General features: G+C 43.2%; 1 protein-coding gene across 1 annotated transcript in view; it reads right to left on the bottom strand.

Moving 5' to 3' along the window:
• Positions 1 to 1,489: 1,489 nt before the first annotated feature.
• The window catches only part of LOC144893314 (uncharacterized), a 97,829-nt gene continuing 73,095 nt past the window's right edge, over positions 1,490 to 26,223 (bottom strand). The window contains exon 6 of the mRNA XM_078783656.1: positions 1,490 to 1,681. Within this exon, the coding sequence (XP_078639782.1) occupies positions 1,581 to 1,681 (101 nt within the window). The 3' untranslated portion in view covers positions 1,490 to 1,580. The remainder of the gene's footprint in view (positions 1,682 to 26,223) is intronic.

The raw sequence follows: 26,223 nt of genomic DNA, 5'->3' as shown, positions 1-26,223 counted from the left end.
CGTGACTCCTCTCGGGGCTCGGAGGTACACCGTGACCGGGGTTTGGGGAGGAGCACGTAACAGTTGCAGAGGAAAAAGCAAATAACTACATTGGGGGGGGGGGGGGGGGGGTCAAACCTGGACCCACCTTGACCCCCAATAAACCCCCTTATCCACCATGATGTGAACAAACTTTAGTCACAACACAACAAATATAATTTGTGCCAAATTTGGTCGCAATCCCATCAGCGGATTCGGGAAAGAAGTTGCAAGTGTTGACGGACTGATGGACGGACGGACAACGCATCATCGCATAAGCTCCCCTGAACTTCGTTCCAGGTGAGCTACAAAATGGGGCCCTTTGGGTGTCTATGGAGGGGGTTTTCCCCCAAAAGAGTTATTTGCTTTTTTTCTCAGAAAATGCACATGCAAATCCAATGAAACTTGAGCACAACCTTCATCACGCGTGATGTACAAAAGTTTGTTAACAGCAAAAAGAAAATCACGGCCCGAGGGGGTCTATGGGTGGGTGGGGACGGGGTTGCCCCCACAAAATAGGTGTTTGCTTCCTTCTCAGAAACTACACATGATGATGATGAAACATGACCACAACGTTCCATTAATCACCCGATATGTAGCAACCTTTTTTCACGGCATTATAAAAATTGGGGTCAAAGGGGATCTACGAGAGGGGGGGGGGGGGTGGGGGGTGGGGGTGCTAGGTTTCCTGAGATTTTTTTCTCAGAAACTACACATGCCCCCCAGGATGGGTATTGTTTGTTTGTTTGCTGAAAGTCTTATAATTACACTTCTAAGACTTATAAGACCATATCTTAAGGTGGTATAATTATGCTTCTAAGACTTATGAGACCATATCTTAAAGTGGTATAATTCCCCGGTATGTCACCTCTGTGATTTATCCATTGTCCCTTATGGCAACACATCACATACATTAGTTAGCCCCATTAGTGCACACATTAATTAAATCCCCCCTCCGCCACAAGACGATAAAGCTGACCAGAAGAACAGACAGCAAGCGGCCGCACAGTGGTACACCATGGCGATCAGACATCGAACAGGCAGGCTGAGAGCCACACCCAGAAGGACTCTTGATTGACAGGGGGGAAGGGCAAGCAAAGAGCAGGCCACCGATTGGCAGGGTAGGGGAGGACGTGTGATTGGTCAGGGGAAGGGCAGAAAGCTTCCCCGTGATTGATGGAAGGAGCGACGCACTGTTTGGCCACCGACGGATGGCGTGACACGAAGGGCAAAAAGCGCTCGGCCAATGAGAGGACAGCAACGCGATTAGAAGATTTGAGAGGTCGAGGGGCGCCGCGCTGATTGGAAGGGAGGAGGGCTGACGACACGTGACGGTGAGTAAAACCTCTCGCTTACCGGCATTTTCCGCTCTTCCTTTTGGCCTCTTGCTCTGGACTGTCCCTTCGTGCTGAATCTTCTCTTGCTTCGGACTTTGAGGAAGGATCGAGGAGTTCGGAAGTTGGTGGAGAGAAGGAACGCCGTCGATTCTCCCTGGCATTCACATGCGAGCGAGGCTTGCCAATGGAGCGGGCGAGACCGGGGCGAGCGAGTGGCTCGGTGGCCTAGCAGTGTGCGAACGGGGGCTCATCGAGGCCTTTCTTCCCACCGACAGGAGCTGCGTCGGATGATGCGCTTGAGCCAGACGATCCCTGACACTGCCAGACTGAGATAAGCTCGCATTCACAAACACAAAGAAACATTTATTTTCATATTCTCCCATTTGTCTTGTATTTGAAGTAAGGTGTGCGCGATCCCAATTTAGGGGGTTTAGTGATTACCGGCGCGTTCTTTTCCTGTCCCGACACCATATTAAATAAACCCTTGTATTATTTTCCCAACCAACTTTAATTCCGTTTTCGTTTGTAAGTTACTTTTTGCAGGTTCAAGACTTTGCGCGGATCAGGTAAATCTCGCCGTTACTTCTTCTTTCCTTCTTCCTCCCGCGCGTGTATAGCAAATCCGCCATTGACCTGGACGCCTCATTAAGCTCGTTTCCATTCGCGATTTCCCCGGTCTTAACTGAGGGGGAGTCGCACGACAATATCAAGCTTGGTAGATACGCTGTGGGGAAGCAGGTCACATAATTTTAAGAATTTGCATATTGGGTCACAGAATTGGTTCACCAATCGAAAGCCCACCCCACCCCCCCCCCCCCACCCCCACACACACACACACACACACACACACACACACACACAAAACCCCGTCGGTGGGTATGGGTTAATATATAGTGGCGTTGCATGCTTTTAATTCATTTTTTCGATAACCATTGGTGCGATTGACACAAATTTTTCGCCATAGTATGCGCCTACTCGTGTAGAGTTTTCTTGTGATAATTATGACATTATAGGGCAATAGGGCACATGGTATGGTACAGGCGCCATCATAGAAAACCCTAAAAATGTTGCACCTCCATATCTCCAAAACCGCTGCATGGAAAAAATTGAAACATGGCTCATTGTAAAGAACACCATATGGGGAATAGGTGTTGTTAACTATGACGTAATTGCTGCCATAATTAAGACGTCATAATTCGACAGGGAAAATGGTTAGTCTGATCAGTTTGAAATGTATTGAGTGTAATCTATGAATGAATGAATGATCGTTTTAAGGCCATTTTCCCCGCTAAAGCGGGGGTTAGCCTTGCGGGCCCCATGACAATCATGGTTCCCTGTTTGAGGCAATGTTTTTATGGCCGGATGCCTTTCCTGGCGCCAACCCTTGATTGCCTCTTACGATGCGCAGGGATACGGTGTACCTATTCTAAATCGGGGTACACACCGTGATCATTCATCACAGCAAGGTGGTACTCAATTGGCAGGCCTTGGAAGGATGACAGGCTGAGTCAACCCCCGTGGTGTTAATTCAGCGATCGACCGGGATTCGAACCCAGGATCCTAGGATCCCAAGCAGGCACCCTAACCGCTAAGCCAACACCAGGCTTGAGTGTAATCTATGCAACAATTATATTGGAGAACAAGTCAGGAGATGACGATGGTTCACGAGCGAGCGGTATTCAATGACAAAGGACGGACTATAACCGAAACAGGCCCGGACAGGCCAGGCCCGGAAATGTCAAAACGTAGGTTACTGACCTTGAAATGATAGAAAATAATGTATGATCAGTTATGAGGTTAGTTAGCTACACAATACCGAAAATTCGGTTCGATTCCGACAACTTTGAAACTTTGACCTTTGTGACCTTCAAAGGTCAAAGGTCGAAGATTCTGAAATTTGTTGGAAAACTTGTATTTCATGATGTATGTGATAATATATGATCATGTATGACATTTCACCCGATCAGCAAGCGAACAATGTAATAAAACCATTTTTAAAAATCGACTTTTCTAAATTTCATGACCTTGACCTTGGGGCGAAAATGAAAAATCGAGCTCCGTGGGGCTAGACACATGACATTGGCCGAACCAAATACCGAAACCCCTGTCAGATTCCACCAACTCCCTCGGAGAAGATGTAGCTTGAACTTGATTACCCCCTAAAAAGCTTTTTTCGGGCGTAGCTCCGCCCACAATGGGCGCAATCCACCCACTCTAGGTAGGACACAACTTGATCATGATATCAACCTCCCACCCAAGTTTCATCAAGATCGGATGATATCATCGGGTAGTTATGCTGCAGACAGACAGACAGACTTTATATTTCTTTGCCCCTACTTTATATTCCACCACTTTTTCACGTCCGAAAACTTTAAAATCAACGTTCTCAGCAACCGTTGGTGTGATTGGCATGAAATTTTCACCCAGTGATTGGCTAGACATGTAGAATGTTTTACTGCTGATTATGAAGTCATAGGTCACGTGGTATGTGCGCCATCTTGGAAAACACCTTCAAATTTGCCCCTCTATATCTCCGAAACGGCTCAATTACAAAAATTGATTCATGGCTCATTCTAAAGAACTCTGCAATGGGACCAAAATATGTTTTTTTTTTTGTTTGTTTTTGTTTTTGTTTTTGTATACAAGATCGAGGCTCGTGAAAGAGCGAACATTAATCACACAGAAAGACAAACAGACACATAAAACAAATAACATCGGGAGCGGTAGACAAGATGGGGAGAGAGGGGGAAGGACACAAACACAACATTTGAGAGCAGGGACCGAGAGACATGGAGACATCGAGAGATCTGTGGGAGGGAGAGGGCTTTGGGGGGGAGGCATGTGAAGGGGGGGAGGCATGTGAAGGGGGGGAGGCATGTGAAGGGGGGGGGGGGGGTGGGAGAGGTATTAACATATGGACACTGCCAGGATTTCCAGGAAATAAGTTGGAATTTCAAACAAGGTGGATCTGGGGTGAATTAATGGGGGTAGAAAAGATCAAGGTTATGGATGGGGGAAGATAAGAGATGGTGGTGAACAGCTGTTTTAAAGACCTGGAGGGAGGAGAGGGATTGAAGGGAGTGTGGGAGTTTGTTCCACAGGCGGGAGAAAAGAGGAATGAAAGAGTGAAGGTGAGCAGAGAGCTGAGATTTCGGCAGTTTAACCATCAGAGGGTTGCTGGCAGATCTTGTGCGACCTGTAGGAATATTTGGAGGACAGAGCACAGAGAGAGCTGGGGGAGCAAGGCCGGAGAGGAGTCGGTAGAAGACAGAAAGACCACCTACCTGCCTGCGGTGAGTGAGTGAAAGGCCCTCAGAGATAGCTTCATCGCGGGAGATTCCAATGATTTTGAAAGCTTTGGATTCAACAGCGTGAAGCCGAGCCAGGTGTGAGGCAGGAGCACCAGCCCATAGGGGAGAACAGTATTCCATTGAGCTGCGGATGAAAGCCTTGTATGTGGTGAGGAGCTCAGGTGTGCCGAGGAAGGACTTCGCACGACGGAGGATGCCCAGTCGGCGACTGGCTTTGGAGGCCAGCTTGGAAATGTGGTTTTCCCAAGAAAGATCATGGCAGATAGTGAGACCCAAAAGCTTGAGTGACAGAACTTCTTGGAGAGGATTGTTGAGAAAGTAGATGGGAGGGTTGTCCAGTCGATCTTTTCGGAGAGACATAGTAAGAGAGTGAGATTTGGCAGGATTGAAAGACATGTTCCACTTGTTTGACCAGTCTGTGATTTTGTCCAGGTCTTCAGAGAGTGAGGAGGCTGCAGACTGCCAATCTGAGGGAAGAGGAATGGAGCGGCAGAGAGTGGAGTCATCAGCAAAGAGATAGAGAGGATTTTCCAGAGAGTCAGAGAGATCATTGATAAAGACCAGAAAAAGCACAGGGCCCAGCACACTTCCTTGGGGAACTCCAGCCTGAACAGGAAGGGGAGATGAGAGAAATCCATTCAGGGCCACACGTTGACTACGACCAGAGAGGAAGTCCGCAAGCCATGCATGGAGATTTCCATGGATACCATAGGAGGAGAGTTTGGTGAGCAGAGCTGGGTGCCAGACCGTATCAAAGGCCCTTGATATGTCAAGGGAGACAGCTCTGATTTCCTGTTTGGCATTGAGGACCTCCATCCATTGTTGAGACAGCAGAAGCAGCATGTCCAGAGTAGAGTGACCTGGTCTGAAACCAAATTGATGATCAGAGATCAAGCCATTGGAGAAGAGGAAAGATTTCATATCCGAAGCAATGATGGATTCCATGACTTTGCTGATAATTGGGAGCAGGCTGATTGGTCTGTAGTTGCAAGGATCTGTTTTTGCACCTTTTTTGTGTAAAGCGGTAATGTTAGCTGATTTCCAGGATGCTGGCAGATGACCTTGAGCAAAAGATAGGGTGAAAAGAACAGAGAGAGGGTGAGATAGAGCGGCAGAGCAGGATTTTAGGACCCGTGGGCTGATGCCGTCTGGTCCAGTTGCAGAATCAGAGTCGAGGTTTGACAAAAACTCCTCCACCTTGTCAGGAGAGAAGGACACAGAGTCCAGGAGCAGTTGGGTTCGACTGGGAAAGGTGGGAACAGAGAGAGATGGGTTTGGGACTAAGGATTTCGAGGCGAACACAGAGTTGAGGCATTCGGCTTTGTCACGTGCGATGTCAACTGTGTGGCCATTTGAGGTAAGGGAGGGGATGGAGGGGGAACAAACACCAGAAACGGATTTGACCAGACGCCACCAGGATTTGGAGGAAGGAGACAGGTTTGAGAGTTCATTCTTGAGTGAGGAGAGATAGTGCTTCCTGGCACTCCTGAGGGTAGACACACACTTGTTCCGAGCTTGGTGGAAGGAACTGAGATTTCCTTCAGTTGGATTAGCCTTCCAAGAGGCAAAGGCAAGTTGTTTCAGGGCAACTGCCTCACCACAAGATTCAGTGTACCATGGACGGGAGGAAGGGTAAGACAATTGAAGGCGAGATGGGATAAATCTGTGCATGAGAGAGATCAGTTTGCTTTGGAAGAATTCCCAGGAAGAATTGATGTCAGAGGCGGTGGAGATGGGAGACCAATCCAGACGATTGATGGCTGCTTGAAGACCGTCCCAGTCGGCCTGAGTGAAATGCCAGACTCGTCGACGCTGAGGAGGCTCTCTGAGAATGGCCAGAGAGATGTCCACTTTGACAAGCACATGATCAGAAGAACCGATTGGAGCAGAAGAAGAGCAGCAGACATTAGCAGGGAAGTTTGTCATAACCAAGTCTAGAAGAGAAGATACTCCATTGGCTGAGATCCGGGTCGGGAAATTGACAGATTGTGTCAATCCCAGTGAGTCACAGAAGTCCTTTGCTGAGGTGCCATGACTAGTGAGAGAGGAACCCACACCCAACCAGGTGGCATGATGACAGTTGAAGTCACCACATATGAGGAAGAGAGAGTTGGGATGAGTGGATAGAAGTTGGTCCATGTTGTCAGACATTGAAATGTAGATGGAGTCATCACTGTTTGGGGGACGGTACAGAACACATATGAACAAAAGGTGGGAGCGGAGAGGAAGCCGTAACCAGAGGTACTCCTGCGGGTGAGGAGGAAGGAGAGCAGTGCAAGGAGAGTGAGGAAGAGAGTTTTTGACAAAGATAGCCACCCCACCACCAGGCCGAGGCTCAGGTCTATCATACCGGAGGAGGGAGTAACCAGGAAGAGATATTAAGGAATCAGAGACATCTTGAAGGAGGAAAGTCTCTGTTAAGCAGATCAAGTCTGGATTGTCAGAAGCAACCTGTATGGAGAGATCAGTCAGGTTTGAGCGAAGGCCCCGGATGTTTGAGGTCCATACCGTTAATGAAGAGAGAGGGGGAGCATCGGGTACAGGACAGGGGAGGGGAGGAGTAGGGTAAGATGAAGGATGAGAGGGGGAGGTAGGGAGAGCAGTTGATAGTGTTTCAGATGTTGCAGAAGAGTTCCAAGAAAGGGAAGGATGAGGAGGATGAAAGGTTTGCTGGTGAAGGGATGCGGCACAGTGAGGGGTTGTTTGAGGGGGGGCAGAGGAAAGTAGAAGGTTTGGGGGGGTGGAGGTATGAGATAGAAGGGAGACGAAGTGGGGAGGAGGCAGCTTGGAGGAGGAGGGGGGAGGAGAGAGAATTGGAGAGGAATGGTATGGGGGGAGAATTGAATGGGAGGGATTGGGGGGGAGTTTTGAAGGGGAGGAGTGAGGGGGGAGTTTAGGAGGGGAGGGGCAAGGGGGGAGTTTTGGAGGGAAGGGGAAAGGGGGGAGATCAGGAGTGGAGGGGCAAGGGGGGGGATTAGGAGGGGAGGGGCAAAGGGGAAGTTTAGGAGGGGAAGGGCAAGGGGGGAGTTCAGGAGTGGAGGGGCAAGGGGGGAGTTTAAGAGTGGTGGGGCAAGGGGGAAGTTTCGGAGTGTAGGTGCAAGGGGGGGGATTTGGATGGGAGGGGCAAGAGGGGAGTTTAGAAAGTGGATGATTAATGAAAGACGAACATTGATAACAAATTGGGTTTGTTGTGATTTTCAAGTTAGCAAGCCGGTTCAGGATGATGGAGGAGGGATGGAATGAATGTGAATTTAGACCATGTAGTGAGGGAGACGTATAAGATATTGAATTTCTTTTTTTTGAAGTGGAATGAGTTGGAGAGGAAATTGAGAAAAGCCTTTTAAATAGGAAGAAAAACAGCGTGTTGTAATATACCACTGAATAAAAAACAGAAGGGGAAAGGTTAAACATATTTAAAAATATTTAAACAGAACTATGAACAATCTTATATGCACAAAAATACCAACGGGGGGAGAGCCGAGAGGGACCACCACGAGTCACGTGAACAGGGCAAACGGTGGATGGCAAGGAGATAATGGGGGTGGGGCGAACAGCACACCTGGACAGAAAATACAGGATGAGACAACAGTAGAACAGTACACGTGGAGAAAATAAAATAAATGTTTTTGGTTTTTTTTGTTTTTTTTTGGGGGGGGGGGGGGTGGGGATTTAGAACGTTAGACAGTATTATGTTCGGGGTAGAAGGGAAAAAACCAAGAGCCAAGCAAAACACACTTAAGTTAATAAAACACCGACGGGGGTACAACTACAAGGCCACACACGATGAGCAGAAAACGATTAATTAATTACGAGTTACAGGAAATTCAAACCAAAACTAACTATAATCAAACAATATCACATGGACGATAAAATAACGAATTGAAATTTGACAATCTATCTGGGGAAATGGGGGAGAAACACGTGGTCAAAGAACGAACGAACGAATAAGAATGAATAAACGAATGAGCACAGAGAAGGTAGTCTTTTTTTTTTGTTTTTTTGAGTTGAGATTTACATAAGGAAGTAGGCTTTGGGGTGGAAAGACTGCGAAAACAGAGAACGAAAGTTATTGGATCACAAACGACAGGCGCTGAGAGAAAAACAAAGCCTCAAGGTTGTACAGTGTACACTGTACAAGACCTCGAGACGACACGAATTAACGCGATTTTCAATACAGGTATGAAAGATTTGCACCGAAAATCTTTGACGGGACAATATACGTACATACACCATAAAAGAAATACAGTTATAACGAAAATACAAATTGGAACAATGACTTAACTTCGATTTCGATGGAGAGCGTGGAGACCTGCGAAAAAACGAACCGTCGCCAGCAAGACCGTTCGACCAAGATTCAAGACCAAGATCAAGACCAAGACCAAGAAGCAAGACCAAGATTCAGTTTATTTAGGATGTTAAAAGTGCTAACGTTACGAAGTTAGAATTCGACAAATAGATGCCTTGATGTCACGAACATGATATTTTTTTTGCATGACCTTAGTGAAAAAAAATTATTCAGAATGTAAAAAATTTCGACGTAATACGTCACATGGTTCGGTCGCCATATTGTTTTTCGTGAAAAACATCAAAATCCCATTTTCTCCGCAACAGCTGAACAGATCGCATAGCCATGGCAAACAAAAAGTTCATTCATGAAAAAAGATTCATTGATCATGATGTCATACGTCACATGGTTTCGGTGTTACGATGTTTTAAGCATAAACTTTAAAACCAGAAGTCATTATTGTTGGAAGAAGAAGAAGAAACAAAACACTATTTCTTCACAGGGCATCTAACTGATTGTACCACTGCCATCTTTCGGATTTATTTCCTTCAAAAATCATTTTCTCTGCAATAGTTGGACCTGTTGACAGGAAATTTTTACCATAGGAGCGACTAGCCTCGACAATCTTCTAATGGTAATTATGACATCACAGGTCACATGGTATGGGCGCCATCTTCGAAAAACCGAAAAACTTTGCACTGCTACAGTATATTTCCAAATTTAGCGGTGATACAACCCCACTTAATATCACCGCCAAATCCTATATTTCACCCTCTTCTGGTGAAATTGCCAAAATCAAGACTCTCGGCTCACCTTCACTCCTTCATTCCTCTTTTCTCCCGCCTCTGGAACAAACTCCCTCACTCTCATCAATCCCACTCCTCCCTCCAGGTCTTTAAAACAGCTGTTCACCACCATCTTTTGTCTTCCCCCATCGAAAACCTTGATCTCTTCTACCCAATTAATTCACCCCAGATCCACCCTATTTTTTTGAAATATCGACTTCTTTCTTTCCTGGAAGTTCTCGCAGTGGCCATGTGTTTTATACCTTTCCCACCCCCCTCCCCTGCCTTCCCATGCCTCCTCACCCCAAGCCCTCTCCCTCCCACGGATCCATTGTCCCTGTTCTCTGCTGTTGTACTTATGTGCTTCCCTCTCTCTCCCCCATCTTGTCTCCCGCTCCCTTTATTGTATGTTTTGTGCGTCCGTTTGTCTTTTATTCTGATTGATGTTAGCTCTTTCACGAGCCTCGACCTTGTATCCAAAAAAAAAAGCGTTGTGTAGAAAACATTGAGAGGGTTGCTCATTGAGCGGGTTGCTCATTGTAAAGAACTCTCCATGCAGAATAACATATGTGAATGATGTGACGTCATAATTCGACAAGTCAAAAACTTCATCCAATCAGGATGAAATTTTTTTGAGCATCATCTAGGGGATAAATTGATGCAGAAAAAAAATGAATGACCTCATGGGTCATGTGTTTCGGCCGCTATGTTGTTTTAAGTGTAAAGCCTTAAAAACCACTAAAAACCCATATTCTCTGAATTGAATATTAAATATTAAAATTAAAAGCGGGGTTGTATCAAAGTGGGGTTGTTTCAAAGTGGGGTTGTTTCAAAGTGGGGTTGTATCAAAGTGGGGTTGTATCAAAGTGGGGTTGTTTCAAAGTGGGGTTGTATCAAAACGGGGCTGTATCAAAGCAGGGTTGTATCAAAGCATGTCCAATGAAAGCGATGTTGTATCAAAGTGGGGTTGTTTCAAAGTGGGGTTGTATGAAAGCGAGGTTGTAACAAATATTAAAAACCTGGTATCTATTGAGCCACTTCATTGATCGACGTGAAACGTTAAAGCAATGTAGAAGGCGTCAAGTGAATTTTTTTTTTTTTCAACATGATTGGTTTTTGGGTTTGACATCCATAAATCACTGAACAGAAATATATATAAAAAATTCTCTTGAATTGCTTGAATGATCAACATGAAACTTTAAACGAATGTCGATGTCATCAAGTGGAACAAGTGTTTAAAATTTCAACATGATTGGTTGTACGGTCTGGAAGGTAACAGTTGTTATTGCATGAAGAAGAAGAAACTCTACATTTTATCTTCTCCAGCCATGTGACTTTTCAATGTAGCTTTAAATATGATGAAAGTGGGGTTGTACGAAAGCAACTTTGTATCAAAGTGTGGTTGTATGAAAGCGTGTCCGATTAAAATGGGGTTGTATCAAAGCGGGGTTGTATCAAAGTGGGGTTGTATCAAAGTGGGGTTGTTTCAAAGTGGGGTTGTATCAAAACGGGGCTGTATCAAAGCAGGGTTGTATCAAAGCGTGTCCAATGAAAGCGATGTTGTATCAAAGTGGGGTTGTCTCAAAGTGGGGTTGTATGAAAGCGAGGTTGTAATAAAGCATGGTTATATCAAAGCGTGTCCAATTAAAGCGTGTCCAATGAAAGCGAGGTTGTATTAAAGCAGGGTTGTATCAAAGAGGGGTTTCATGAAGCGAGGTTGTAACAAAGCGGGGTTATATCAAAGTGTGTCCAATGAAAGCGTGTCCAATGAAAGTGAGGTTGTATCAAAGCGGGGTTGTATAAAAGTGGGGTTGTATAAAAGCGAGGTTGTAACAAAGCAGGTTTATATCAAAGCGTGTCCAATGAAAGCGTGTCCAATGAAAGCGTGTCCAATGAAAGCGTGTCCAATGAAAACGTGTCCAATGAAAGCGTGTCCAATGAAAGCGTGTCCAATGAAAGCGGGGTTGTATCAAAGTGGGGTTGTATGAAAGTGGGGTTGTAACAAAGCGCGGTTATATCAAAGCGTGTCCAATGAAAGTGAGGCTGTATCAAAGTGGGGTTGTATCAAAGTGGGGTTGTATGAAAGCGAGGTTGTAACAAAGTGGGGTTATATCAAAGCGGGTTTATATCAAAGCGTGTCCAATGAAAGTCAGGTTGTATCAAAGCAGGGTTGTATAAAAGCGAAGTTGTCTGAAAGCGGGGTTGTATGAAAGCGAGGTTGTATCAATGCGGGGTTGCATCAAAGTGGGATTGTTTGAAAGCGAGGTTGTAACAAGCGGGGTTATATCAAAAGGTGTCCAATTAAAGTGATGTTATATCAAAGCGGCAGGGGAACTGTAAGGGGGGGGGGGGGAGTTAGGATGATTCCTAGTGCCCTGCACTGACAGGGGCCCTAACAATTATTAGAACATTAGGTAAAAATTCTCAATATTAAATTATTAACCAGGCTTTGCAGTCTTGCCATGCTGTCCATTGAAAGTCAGTTGGCTAGAAAGCTGGAATTCAAAGACTAGATCAGTGACTTTGCGGGCAACAAGGCTCGGCGCTGGGCTCTTGGTGTGTAAGGCTGAGCAAGGACCAGTGATAACTAAATGGCATGGCTATGGATATTGGATCACTACACTTGGTATGTATACTTGTATGTATACTCTGCTGCTGATTTTATTATTTTGTTTGTTATATCATTCTAAAGATGATAATGTTAATTTATTTTAATTGAAGAGGTTAATGTATGTTGTAATTCTTACCATTAAAATTACATTTAGACTGTAAAGGATGGCCTTTAGCACCTTTCTTGTGTGGGTATCAGTCTTGCATCAAATAGTGAATTCCATACTGTATGCAGAAATATAAGCATTGTTTCAACCTCCTGACAAAAATGTCGGGGAAAAAATGTGCGTGCGTGCTTCATAGGGGCCCATTGTGATATCATTTCATGGGGCCCAAAATCACTGGCGGCGCCCCTGCAAAGCGGGGTTGTATGAAAGCGAGGTTGTAACAAAGTGGGGTTGTATCAAAGAGGGTTGCATCAAAGCGTGTCCAATGAAAGCGGGGTTGTATCAAAAGCACGGTTGTATGAAAGCGGGAAGGCGGAGGAATCTGGTCATCACGACTAGCAGTTATATAGTGGCAGTTCTAGTTACTTTTTACTTATACCCCAATCACTTATAGGTCACCATATCTCAAGTGCACAGGAATTTGACAGGAAGTCACAGTGGATGAGTCAGAAATTTTGCAAGCATGCACTCACAAATGTTGTGTGTAATGTTGTGCTTCAAATTTGTCTAAAACAGTCGATTTCTTTTAGGTAAAATCATTATCAACAAATGGTGTTTATTGTCTTTTAACTTTAAGACATGTAGACTATTTGTAACAATTATTCTCTTCTTTTTGTTGCTTAATTAACTTCTATCATCACCACTGTTTTACTGTGTGTGATAAAATAGGGGATTAATTATTTGACTCATATGGAGAACATGCTCCACATGTCCTTTTTTTAAATGTACAATGGTCCAGAAGTGGCAAAATGTACGTTATAGAGAGAAAATTACTAACCATAAATCTCACTCAAATTATCAAATAAACATGTGAAAATGATGTTATTGTAAGTATATCTGTCAGTGTAAATCCAGATTTGTTTTTGATGATTGTCCCTTTAATTATATACCAACTTTCCATTTATTACTGTGTAATATTTTGATGTGCAGGATTTTGATTGCCTCTTCGAGTACAGTACTGCACAGTTTTTTGTTTACATTACCTTTGTCTTATCGATGTATGTTCTGATAAACTGTTTTCTTATTTGTTGCAGATTAGAAATTGACAATCATGGCTGCCCGAAGCAAAGATATTTGTGCAATTTGTGTTGTGGTTTCAATGGCAGCGGGAGAGTTTTGGGTCAGAAGGGACTTTCAACGCAAATACAGGTTCAACGATCATGAAGGTGAGTTCCATCTCAAGCTATCATCTTCAGACAAATATGATGTACATGATAATTGTTACAAGAAATACGCCTTTTACCATGAAACATTGCACAAGCTCTTAATACTGACATTTACAACAAGGGAAGGGATTCTCCTCTTTCTACATTGAGATCTGTGTCTCACCCATATAACTATCAAAAAAACTGCCTCATATGTGCAAAGGCACTTAACTTTGGTGCTGCTCAGCATCATGCAGTACGCTGCTCTCAAATCAAGAGTGTTGAGGTTATTAGCAAGGATTAAAAAGTACTATCCAAGAAAGCCTACGAAATATATTGTTGCAGTTTTGAGGATGCACAAATAGCATCATTAAAGGTTAAAAGGTTGCCCCCCATAGTTAGTCCACAAGCAACACGTAGGCCCATTTAGAACATTAGTTATGTCATAGTATGTGTTAGAATAAGGCCATTTCCCTAGTAACATCTGCGTTGTGTAAAAGAAATAAGCTTAGGTCCCTTTCATTTTGCCTCCACCCTCCAAAGCTACCCCTACAGGCGCAATCCCTTGCACCTCGAATTAGGGTGCCCACTAGTCAAGGGACACGAGGTAGGCCCGAAAAGGGGGGTGGGGGAGCGGCGTCAAGGAAGCGCGTCAGAGACAGCGATGGTAAGGGCCAACAGCCAATCAGGGCTCAGGCGGCATGGTGTGATAGGGTGTGGCAGGACGCATCTGGTGAGTTCCAGAGGGTTCGCTGGGCATGCCTATATAAGCGCACGCACAAAGCCCTTGGGAGGACTGGCCGGGGGACTTTGAGAGGATGAGGACTTGAGGAGGACTTCTGCGGGAGAGCAGTGTGTAAAGGACTGGAAGGAATTGCGCCTTGCATATGAACTTGTATTGGGAGCGCATATGAATTCGTATTGGGAGCGCATACAAATTCGTATTGGGAGCGTATATAGCGCCGGTCCAGTTATTACGTACGCGGCCGTGGCCGCAAGTGTAACCGCCAAGCCAGTTTTACCGTTCGCCCCGTAATAATCCCGTGCGCCAACGACACGCGGAGAGCTCCTGCCGTCTGTTCCATCTTCCTCATGGTGCGTTGGGGACCGGAGAACGAGCTGTTGGACGCCATCCCTGGACCATCAACCTGACCATCTGCAATCCCCATGTGAGTGACTGAGTGTAAACGGGCCCGTTTGTCCTGGGATAAGCATAAGACTGTATAAGCTGCCCTGTGTCTTCTTCTGATCATTGTACATAGTGAAATAAACCATCTGTTCTTCCTGTGTTTCCTAATTCGACCGTATCAGTGATTTCCTCCATTGGGTAAACGTGGCACGATTAGAACCGCTCGGATCGGGTTAGTCATTGCTAACGGCTCGGGTCACGGGTCGCTACTGCTCAGCGTTTCCACCTACACCCGTGATTCGGGCGGGGCTTATTTCCTTGCTTCCGAGGCGGCGTTGGTACTTAGGTAATAGGAATTCGGCCTACAACCCTATTTAGCGCCATCCGGAAGGAACGTCATAGCCCCGGATCCCGTCGGCTAGTCAAACACAATGGGACTAATCCCCCCTTGGTAAAGGGGAGAGGGCTGACGAGGAGATCCGCAACAATCTATCTATAATTCCAGTAATCTCTGTACGTTTGTACGTTTGTACGTTTGTACGTTTGTTTGTCTGTGACCGCTGTTTCTCGACAACTACCGGTCCGATATACTTGAAACTTGCCAGGTATATTGCTGGGGACCCGAGGATGTGCCTTTTCAAGGTTTGAAATTAATCGGACAAGTACTTACCGAGCTATGGCGATTTAGCCGTTCGCCGTTCGCTTTGGCGTTGCGAATGGACCAAACCATTCATGTAAATAGAGGGGGGGGGGGTTCTGTGGTCGTTCGCTTTGGCTTTGCGAATGGACCAAACCATTCATGTAAATAGAGGGGGGGGGGGGGGTTCTGTGGTCGTTCGCTTTGGCTTTGCGAATGGACCAAACCATTCATGTAAATAGAGGGGGGGGGGGGGGGTTCTGTGGTCGTTGCGAATGGACCAAACCATTGTTTTTTTTTTGCAGTTTTTTTTTTTTTGCAGTTTTTTTTTTTTTGCAAGGAACGGGCACCCACGTACGGGCACGTCCTAGCTTATATATAGTACGGGCATGCCCTAGTATGTTAAAAGAGAACTAATACCCCAGCAGTAAATGTCAAAGCAAGGATAAAGTTTGCAGGAGATATTTGTGCTGTTGAGGCCAAATATCATCGAGAGTGCATGCAGACATTTATGTCTGGTAAAACATTTCATATTTTGCAGATGATTCAAGAATAAATGTCTGAAACCTCAAGACAGTCAATCATGAGGCATTCAGTAGTCTTTGTGTGGTTAATCAAGGCAGAAAAACAAAATCGCCAATTCATGCTGTATGACCTATGAGCCCAACTGACATCTTATTTGCCTAACGATGTTGCAGTATACAACAGAAATTCACTAAAAACGCCAGCTCTTGCAAAACATCGGAAAAGATGTGACAATATCACAGGCTGAAGGCAGAGCAAATGTGGTTACGCTGAGTGAGCTACGTCTACTTTACATGAATTTACATGACTTATTACAGACGGAAGCCTCTCCTCAATGAAAGACACATGAAAGCCCGCCTGGAGTTTGCAAAAAAGCACCTAAAGGACTCTCAGACTGTGAGAAACAAGATTCTGTGGTCTGATGAAACCAAGATTGAACTGTTTGGCTTCCGTCTGGCCACTCTGCCAGAAAGCCCAGATCGGTGGAGTGTTGCAGTGATGGTTGTCCTTCTGGAAGTTTCTCCCATCTCCACACAGGATCTCTGGAGCTCAGCCAGAGTGACCATCGGGTTCTTGGTCACCTCTCTTACCAAGGCCCTTCTCCCCCGATTGCTCAGTTTGGCCGGGCGGCCAGCTCCAGGAAGAGTACTGGTTGTTCCAAACTTCTTCCATTTAAGAATTATGGAGGCCACTGTGCTCTTGGGAACCGTCAATGCAGCAGAAATGTTTCTGTAGGCTTCCCCAGATCTGTGCCTCGACACAATCCTGTCTCTGAGCTCTGCAGGCAGTTCCTTCGACTTCATGGCTTGGTTTTTGCTCTGATATGCATTGTCAGCTGTGAGACCTTATATAGACAGGTGTGTGCCTTTCCAAATCATGTCCAATCAATTGAATTTACCACAGGTGGACTCCAATCAAGGTGGAGAAACATCTCAAAGATGATCAAGAGAAATGGGAGGCACCTGAGCTAAATTTCAAGTGTCATAGCAAAGGGTATGAATACTTATGTCAATGTGATATTTCAGTTTTTTCTTTTTAATAAATTTGCAAAACTTTCTAAAATCCTGTTTTCTCTTTGTCATTATGGGGCATTGAGTGTAGATTGATGAGGGAAAAAATGAATTTAAACGATTTCAGCATAAGGCTGCAACATAAAAAAATGTGAAAAAAGTGAAGGGGTCTGAATACTTTCTGAATGCACTGCAGGCCCCAGGATTCAAGCCTTCCCGCCTGCAGAATAATTCCTTTATGGCCCAGTGGAATTGGAATCAGTCCAAGCTATATAAACACAATGTATCATCAGCAATAACAATATTTTGGCTTTATTAATAACTCAAGATGTTATTTTTTGGTGCATCGAGCAATCGAGGCAACATTCTGTGCTTATGAACTGCCTGCATTCAAAAAAAATTTAATCGGAAGCAAATGAGGCTGTGCTTACAAATCGCTCGCATTGTTTTTTAAATTATCATTTCTGAAGCAATTGTGTGCGTATATACCGTAGATTTATGCATTTCACATTTATGCCTGAAGCACACCAAAGACATCCTGCCTAATGTTTTGACCTGTTCCTGTTTCCCATTCCCTTATTGCAAATAATTTGTGAGACGTAATGCATAACTTTGTGTGTATAATTCTCTGGGTTGAGTTTTGTGCACCCATAATGAAACGTCGTTGAGATACCTGTCGTGAAGATACGACCTTGGCTGACAGGATGAACTTGAGGTACCCCAACTCTCCTCTAAGCTGTCTAGCCTGGGTTTGAATCTCGACCATCTCGCAGTTTGGTTATATCTGGCAGTTCTAAAATGCCATCCTGATGTAAGAAATTTTAAAAAAAATTCCTCATTGACATTATGGATTATTCGGTGTATATCAGTAACAAAAAGTCTTGATTTAATCCATTATAAATTCAGGCTGTATCTCAACAAAATGTGAAAAAAAATCAGGGGGTGTGAATACTTTCTGAAGTCACTGTGAAAGATATGAGTAAGTACGGCTTGGTCTGGCCCTACCGAAGCGCTCTTGATGGCGGATGCTCCGCTTGCCCAAGGCTCGGTCCCAGCTCCATCCCTCTTTCGCAATGACTGTTCCCCCAAGTTGCTTCTCCCTCGAAACACCAGCAGCAGACAGGACAAGCAACAGTATTATGTTCACCACCATACCAAAGCCGAGTGTTTGCCCCCATGATCTTTTATAATCCCTTAGCAGGGGCGGGGCCAAATATCGGATCAAAACGAGCTCTTGGTAAATATTTACCCGTTGATTGGCGCATCACTGTTTAGCACCTCCCACACGAGACCTTCATTACAATTTGGGCTCATTCTTCCAGCCCCGTGCGGCATGCGTCGGAACTCCACAATTAACATGAGCTGCACACACGGAACCGGTTACAGGTCCAGGGATGAAAGCCGGAAAGCTGGTACTTGTCGGGGTAAGCAAGCACAGTGATAAGGTGTCAACAAGACACCAGTGGCCAATTAATGCCATGTTGTTTGGGTGTTCAACCCGGTACGGAGGGGTCAGTCAGTTTGCCACTGCCGCCATTTCCCGTGCCTTTTACCTCGTGCTTCTTCATCGACGGTGGTGTCTGTGGAGTAGTTAGATCAGGCCGTGGTTAGACGGAGTGGTTGGGAACGAAGTGGTCGTTGTCGGATTTAGGGGCTGTTGGGTAGGGAAGCTTACCATGTGTTTGATGTCTTCATGTCATGTAAACTTGACGTGAAAATTACAAGGAAACCAAAATAAAGCGTAACTAAAAATGCCTTTACCAAAAACTAACTTAAAAAAAAAAAAGTGTTGTGTCCTTATAATGTATCTAAAGAGAGGACATGGAGACAAGGAGGAAGAGTGGCAGTTTGGATTTAGCGCGTGATTCAAATGCCTTTTGGCGCGCTACGCTGACGACTCGTACACGCGCCACGGAGCTATTAAACTAAAATACGATGTGTATACTTAACAATTACCCCCCTAGAAAATGGGGAGAAAAGGAGGAAAAAACCCCGCTCTAACCCTCATCAACGCATTGTATCACATTCTAACCCAGTATGAGTATACCAATGGAAGGAACGACTCTTACCTTATATTATGTTAATAACTACACAGAGGATCTGTATATTCAGTGCCATTGTTTTCGGGATCAGATCCTAAAACCACAACAATATTGAATGTTCGTGTTTTCCTCCATATCATTGATAAATTAGTGCATAGAAAGTGTTTATGAAACAGAAGTTATACATTATGAAACCCGATTGGTGGCCATTTTGAAATTGCTCCAAAAAATGTATTTCCCCATGACCATGAGTGAATTTGTGAGAATTATTTTTTGTGGGCATTTCAACTCCGAACAAGGTGTTCAAACCACAACTATGGTTATTATCGAAAATGTCCAGCTCATTGTCAATTTCTACTGTTCTAAAGGGTGTTCTCTGTGGAGATTCTAACTTCAAAAGTGGGTAAAGGTGCCCACACCTTCTTGTGACTTTAACTAGTTCACCACCTGTCACGTGACCCAAATGAAATCTTTTCACGTAAATGTAAAAACTTTCATGTTCAGGATTCTCTGTAGTTTATGAGGATTACTTATTCCGAACTTTCTGTGTGAACAACATTAAACTACCAAACATTGCTCAATCAAATGCTTTGTGACCCGATACCAATATCTGGAGAACACTTGGAATGAGATAGAAACAAGTTAATTGACACAGAAATAGAGATTTATAAAAACAATTACAATACAACACAGATAAATGTAACCACGTGATCTATCTTAAAATTATCGTACATCAGGTGAATTATATCTTCATCAAAGGTGAGAGGTGAGAGAAATGAAGGAGAGACTATGATGAGGATGGCATGGACACGTTTTCATTATTAAATTAGTTATATTTTCATTTCGAGCAGAACATCTATCAGCTCCCGGAACATGATTTAGAATGATCACGATCAAGCCTTTTAAACGCTCCACCTGTTCATCCATCTTTCTCACAAAGACAACACACCTGTTCATCCATCTTTTTCACCGAGACACCACACCTGTTCATCCATCTTTTTCACCGAGACAACACCAGGATCCCAATAGTTATGTGTGGACATCAAGACAGTATGTACATCATAGGACAACCACACCCTGATTGGGACAGAGACTCCTGATGTCAAGGTCTTAACTATGGTGAATCTTCTTCCTCCCAAGACCATTGCTTGTTAAACTAAATAATATATTTTATGATAACGAAGAATGAACTTTGTCATGGTAAAAGTAGAATAATGTTAAAACCGGAAAACAATGATTATAAATGATCCTTCAACCATTAAATACGTTATAACAGGATGTCACAGCACAAAATACAGCGATTATAACAAGCTGTTGCATTCATGTTGTACACAATAAAACCATTGTATAAATGTTATATTCTCATAATGTGAATTAAATCCATTATAAAACTCCATTATGGGTGGTGTAGGTTTGAACGCAGCCTGTGGCTGATTGGCTGCATCATTTTCTGGGGGAGTGGCTGTGCCACTGATGCAATGCTCCCATTACCTGTCAGCAGGTACTCATTTTGCCGACCTTAGAAGGATGACAGGATAAGTCAACCCACTTAGTGTCAATTCAACGGCTGACAGGGGATCGAACCCAGGATCCTAAGATCTCAAGCAAACCACTTTAACCGTTAAGCTGACACTCCACTGTTACATTATTGTAGTTGTAGGTAATATGATGAAAGTCTTAATAAGATTAATGCCATAACATGAATCTGTTACATTCCTATTGCCATATAAGACTCAATTTGACAGGCTGTACGTACCCCAAGATCAGATTCAATAGTGTATGGGAAGGAATGGAACCCGACCTTATGTATTTGTGTTGCCCCCCCCCCCCCCATGTGTATCTGTGATGCCCGATTGTGTATCTGTGATGCCCACTTGTGTATCTGTGTAGCCCCACCCCCCCTTGCGTATCTGTGTTGCCCCCCTTGTGTATCTGTGATGCCCGATTGTGTATCTGTGTAGGCCCCCCCCTTGTGTATCTGTGTTGCCCCGCTTGTGTATCTGTGATGCCCGCTTGTGTATGTGTTGCCCTCCCCCCCCCCCTTGTGTATCTGTGTTGCCCCCCTTGTGTATCTGTGATGCCCACTTGTGTATCTGTGTAGCCCCACCCCCCCTTGCGTATCTGTGTTGCCCCCCTTGTGTGTCTGTGATGCCCGCTTGTGTATCTGTGTAGCCCCCCCTTGTGTATCTGTGCAGTCCCACCCCCCCTTGTGTATCTGTGTTGCCCCCCTTGTGTATCTGTGATGCCCGATTGTGTATCTGTGTAGCCCCACCCCCCCTTGTGTATCTGTGTTGCCCCCCTTGTGTATCTGTGATGCCCGCTTGTGTATGTGTTGCCCCCCCCCCCCTGTGTATCTGTGTTCTGGTAGATTTTGCCATGTCATGAACATGTTTTTATGAATGGGCACAAGTGGATGACATGTGATGGAGTCACTTTGTTAAAGCTCAGAAAGCCTCACAGATCTGATATCCCTTCCATCCACCACCAAGTGATGTTACATATCCACACCAAAATCCTGATGGAGTGAGTCACACCAATGGATGGCCGGCTTATCGCCTCTGGTGGTTGGGATGGGTAGTATAGTCATACACCATCTACCCACCAAGGATTACAATTCTCCATCTTGAAGGAGCAGACAGAGTGAGTAAGGAGAGACATTGAGTGTGAAAGAGGAGTGAGTGAGGACCTTGTGGTTCACAGCACGGAACACACCGAGACCGAAAGGGGACGAGTTGACCCTGAAAGGTGATTGTGGATCACAGAAAAGATAGGCGGCAGGATGGTGCATGGGTCTACGGATCTGAAAGTGATCTGGACACGTGTGGGTCCACCAAAGTGGATGTCGCTTGGTGTGCAGCGAGTCATTTGGGCGTAATTACAAGGATCATTGTGCTTCAATTTCATTTTTTGTTTCATAAAAAACCTTCGGCTGCTCATCAGCATCTGGGACTTTTAATATAAATCAGCTCGAGATCCGTCTTTGTGTTTTTTAGCTCACCTGGAACGAAGTTTAGGGGAGCTTATGCGATGGCGCGTCGTCCGTCAGTCCGTAAACAATTGAAACTTGCGCTGATGGGATTGCGACCAAATTTGGCACAATTATATTTGTTGTGTTGTGACTAAAGTTTGTTCACGGCATTAGAAAAAAAGTCGGGGTCTAAGGGGGTTTACCGGGGTCAAAATAGATCCAGGTTTGACCCCCCAAAATACAGTAGATATTTGCTTTTTCCTCTGAAACTACAAACACTATTTCGATGAAACTTGATTACAGCCTTCACCACCCGTGCTGTACCAACATTTGTTCACGGTACGAAGAAAATGGAAGTTTAATTGGGTCTACGGGGGGTGAAAGTGGGTCCAGGTGTGACACCCCAAAATAGGTATTTGCTTTCTTCTCAAACGACACACGCACTTTCGACGAAACTTCATCACCCATGATGTACCAATGTTTGTTCAAGTCTTTATAAAAATTGGGGCCTGAGGAGGTATATGGGGTTGGGAGAGGGTGGGGAGAGGGGCCGCCCCCCAAAATAGGTATTTTTTGTTTGTTTGTTTAAAGTCTTATGATTATGTTAGTATTATTCTACATGCTGCCCTGTCTTCTAGCAACCATTGAAATTGGTTTAAAATACCGTTAGTCAGTGCAGTATACTCTTTATTCTACCAGGAGAGCGCCAGGGGCATTGCCCCGATGTTTTTTAAATCTTTAAAAAGGTGAGTGACAAACATTGATATTATTCTGTTTTTGTTCCTTCACAACTATAATCATTCCCTTCCTGTGGGGCTGGATGAAGAAAATTTTGCCCAAGTCTTTCACGGAATGGCCAAGCTTGACGTTCCACCAAGACAGAGCCGGACAGCCGGCTTAACGTCTATGAGAGATGGCACACACATTGATTAATCAATCACCCTGCCTTAGTATCACAAGGATGGCAGTTTGTAGTTGGGCTGACATTTGAACTGAGGCTGGAATCTTTACATTTAATGTTGAAAAATGGTTCTCATAGTTATTTTTCTATTAATTTCCAATTTGTACAGAAGGTTTTTGATTTACAGAGCAGGTTCACATCGGCAGATCCAGGTGGATGTGGGAGGGGGGAGGGGAGGATTCAGGATTAATCGTGTTTTCAATCGCTTTTAATTTAATCGTTTCCCAAATGTACTGTTCATATTTTAATAGCACAATAAATGTGTGTTTCCCAGTCGCACTGTTCATCTTTTAATAGCACATTAAATGTGTGTTTCCCAATCACAGTGTTCATCTTTTAATAGCACATTAAATGTGTGTTTTCCAATCGTACTGTTCATGTTTAAATAGCACATTAAATGTGAGTTTCTCATTTGCACTGTTCATGTTTTAATAGAACATTAAATGTGTGTTTCCCAATCATACTCTTCATCATTTAATAGCACATTAAATGTGTGTTTCCCAATCAATGTTCATCTTTTAATAGCACATTAAATGTGTGTTTCTCATTTGCACAGTTCATGTTTTAATAGAACATTAAATGTGTGTTTCTCATTTGCACTGTTCATGTTTTAATAGAACATTAAATGTGTGTTTCCCAATCGCCCTGTTCATCTTTTAATAGCACATTAAATGTGTGTTTCCCAATCGTGCTGTTCTTGTTTTAATAGCACATTAAATGTGTGTTTCTCAATTGCACTGTTCATCTTTTAATAGCACATTAAATGTGCATTTCCCAATCGCGCTGTCATCTTTTAATAGCACATTAAATGTGTGTTTCCCAATTGTACTGTTCATGTTTTAATAGCACTTTAAATGTGTATTTCCCAATCGTAGTCATGTTTTAATAACATATTAAATGTGCGTTTCCCAATCGCGCTGTTCATCTTTTAATAGTGCATTACATGTGCGTTTCCTTATCGCGCTGTTCATCTTTTAATAGTGCATTAAATGTGTGTTTCCCAATCGTACTGTTCATGTTTTAATAGCACATTAAATGTGTGATTCCCAATTGTGCTGTTCATGTTTTAATAGCCTATGAAATGTGCGTTTCCCAATCGCGCTGTTCATGTTTTAATTGCACATTAAATGTGTGTTTCCCAATCGCACTATTTCATGTTTTAATAGCACATTAAATGTGTGTTTCCCAATCGCACTATTCATGTTTTAATAGCACATTAAAAGTGTGTTTCCCAATCGCACTATTCATGTTTTAATAGCACATTAAATGTGTGTTTCTCAATTGCACTGCTAATCTTTTAATAGCACATTAAATGTGTTTACCAATCGTACTGTTAATCTTTTAATAGCACATTAAATGTGTGTTTCCCGATTGTACTGTTCATGTTTTAATCACACATTAAATGTGTGCTTCCCGATTGTACTGTTCATGTTTTAATCACGCATTAAATATGTGTTTCCCGTTTGTACTGCTCATGTTTTAATATCACATTAAATGTGTGTTTCCCAGTCGCACTGTTCATCTTTTAATAGCACATTAAATGTGTGTTTCCCAATCACAATGTTCATCTTTTAATAGCGCATTAAATGTGTGTTTTCCAATCGTACTGTTCATGTTTAAATAGCACATTAAATGTGAGTTTCTCATTTGCACTGTTCATGTTTTAATAGAACATTAAATGTGTGTTCCCCAATCATACTCTTCATCTTTTAATAGCACATTAAATGTGTGTTTCCCAATCAATGTTCATCTTTTAATAGCACATTAAATGTGTATTTTCCAATCGTACTGTTCATGTTTAAATAGCACATTAAATGTGTGTTTCTCATTTGCACAGTTCATGTTTTAATAGAACATTAAATGTGTGTTTCTCATTTGCACTGTTCATGTTTTAATAGAACATTAAATGTGTGTTTCCCAATCGCCCTGTTCATCTTTTAATAGCACATTAAATGTGTGTTTCCCAATCGTGCTGTTCTTGTTTTAATAGCACATTAAATGTGTGTTTCTCAATTGCACAGTTCATCTTTTAATAGCACATTAAATGTGCATTTCCCAATCGCGCTGTCATCTTTTAATAGCACATTAAATGTGTGTTTCCCAATTGTACTGTTCATGTTTTAATAGCACTTTAAATGTGTATTTCCCAATCGTAGTCATGTTTTAATAACATATTAAATGTGCGTTTCCCAATCGCGCTGTTCATCTTTTAATAGTGCATTACATGTGCGTTTCCTTATCGCGCTGTTCATCTTTTAATAGTGCATTAAATGTGTGTTTCCCAATCGTACTGTTCATGTTTTAATAGCACATTAAATGTGTGATTCCCAATTGTGCTGTTCATGTTTTAATAGCCTATTAAATGTGCGTTTCCCAATCGTGCTGTTCATGTTTTAATTGCACATTAAATGTGTGTTTCCCAATCGCACTATTCATGTTTTAATAGCACATTAAATGTGTGTTTCCCAATCGCACTATTCATGTTTTAATAGCACATTAAAAGTGTGTTTCCCAATCGCACTATTCATGTTTTAATAGCACATTAAATGTGTGTTTCTCAATTGCACTGCTAATCTTTTAATAGCACATTAAATGTGTTTACCAATCGTACTGTTAATCTTTTAATAGCACATTAAATGTGTGTTTCCCGATTGTACTGTTCATGTTTTAATCACACATTAAATGTGTGCTTCCCGATTGTACTGTTCATGTTTTAATCACGCATTAAATATGTGTTTCCCGTTTGTACTGCTCATGTTTTAATATCACATTAAATGTGTGTTTCTCAATTGCACTGTTAATCTTTTAATAGCACATTAAATGGGTGTTTCCCAGTCGCACTGTTCATGTTTTAATAGCACATTAAATGTGTGTTTGTCAATTGCACTGTTAATCTTTTAATAGCACATTAAATGTGTTTCCCAATGGTACTGTTCATCTTTAACTAACACATTAAATGTGTGTTTCCTAATTGTACTGTTCATGTTTTAATAGCACATTAAATGTGTGTTTCCCAATCAAACGGTTCATGTTTTAATAGCACATTAAATGTGTGTTTCCCAATTGTACTGCTCATCTTTTAATAGCACATTAAATGTGTTTTCCAATCGTACTGTTCATGTTTTAATAGCACATTAAATGTGTGTTTCCCAATCGCACTATTCATGTTTTAATAGCACATTAAATGTGTGTTTCTCAATTGCACTGTGCATGTTTTAATATCGTATTAAATGTGTGTTTCTCAATTGCACTGTTAATCTTTTAATAACACATTAAATGTGTGTTTCCCAATC

Source organism: Myxine glutinosa, chromosome 8 (genome assembly GCF_964187855.1).
Source record: "Myxine glutinosa chromosome 8, kmMyxGlut1.1, whole genome shotgun sequence".
In the NCBI taxonomy this organism is placed as follows: domain Eukaryota; kingdom Metazoa; phylum Chordata; class Myxini; order Myxiniformes; family Myxinidae; genus Myxine; species Myxine glutinosa.
The sequence above is the reverse complement of the archived record's forward strand: the minus strand, read 5'-3'. Positions and strand labels throughout refer to the sequence as shown.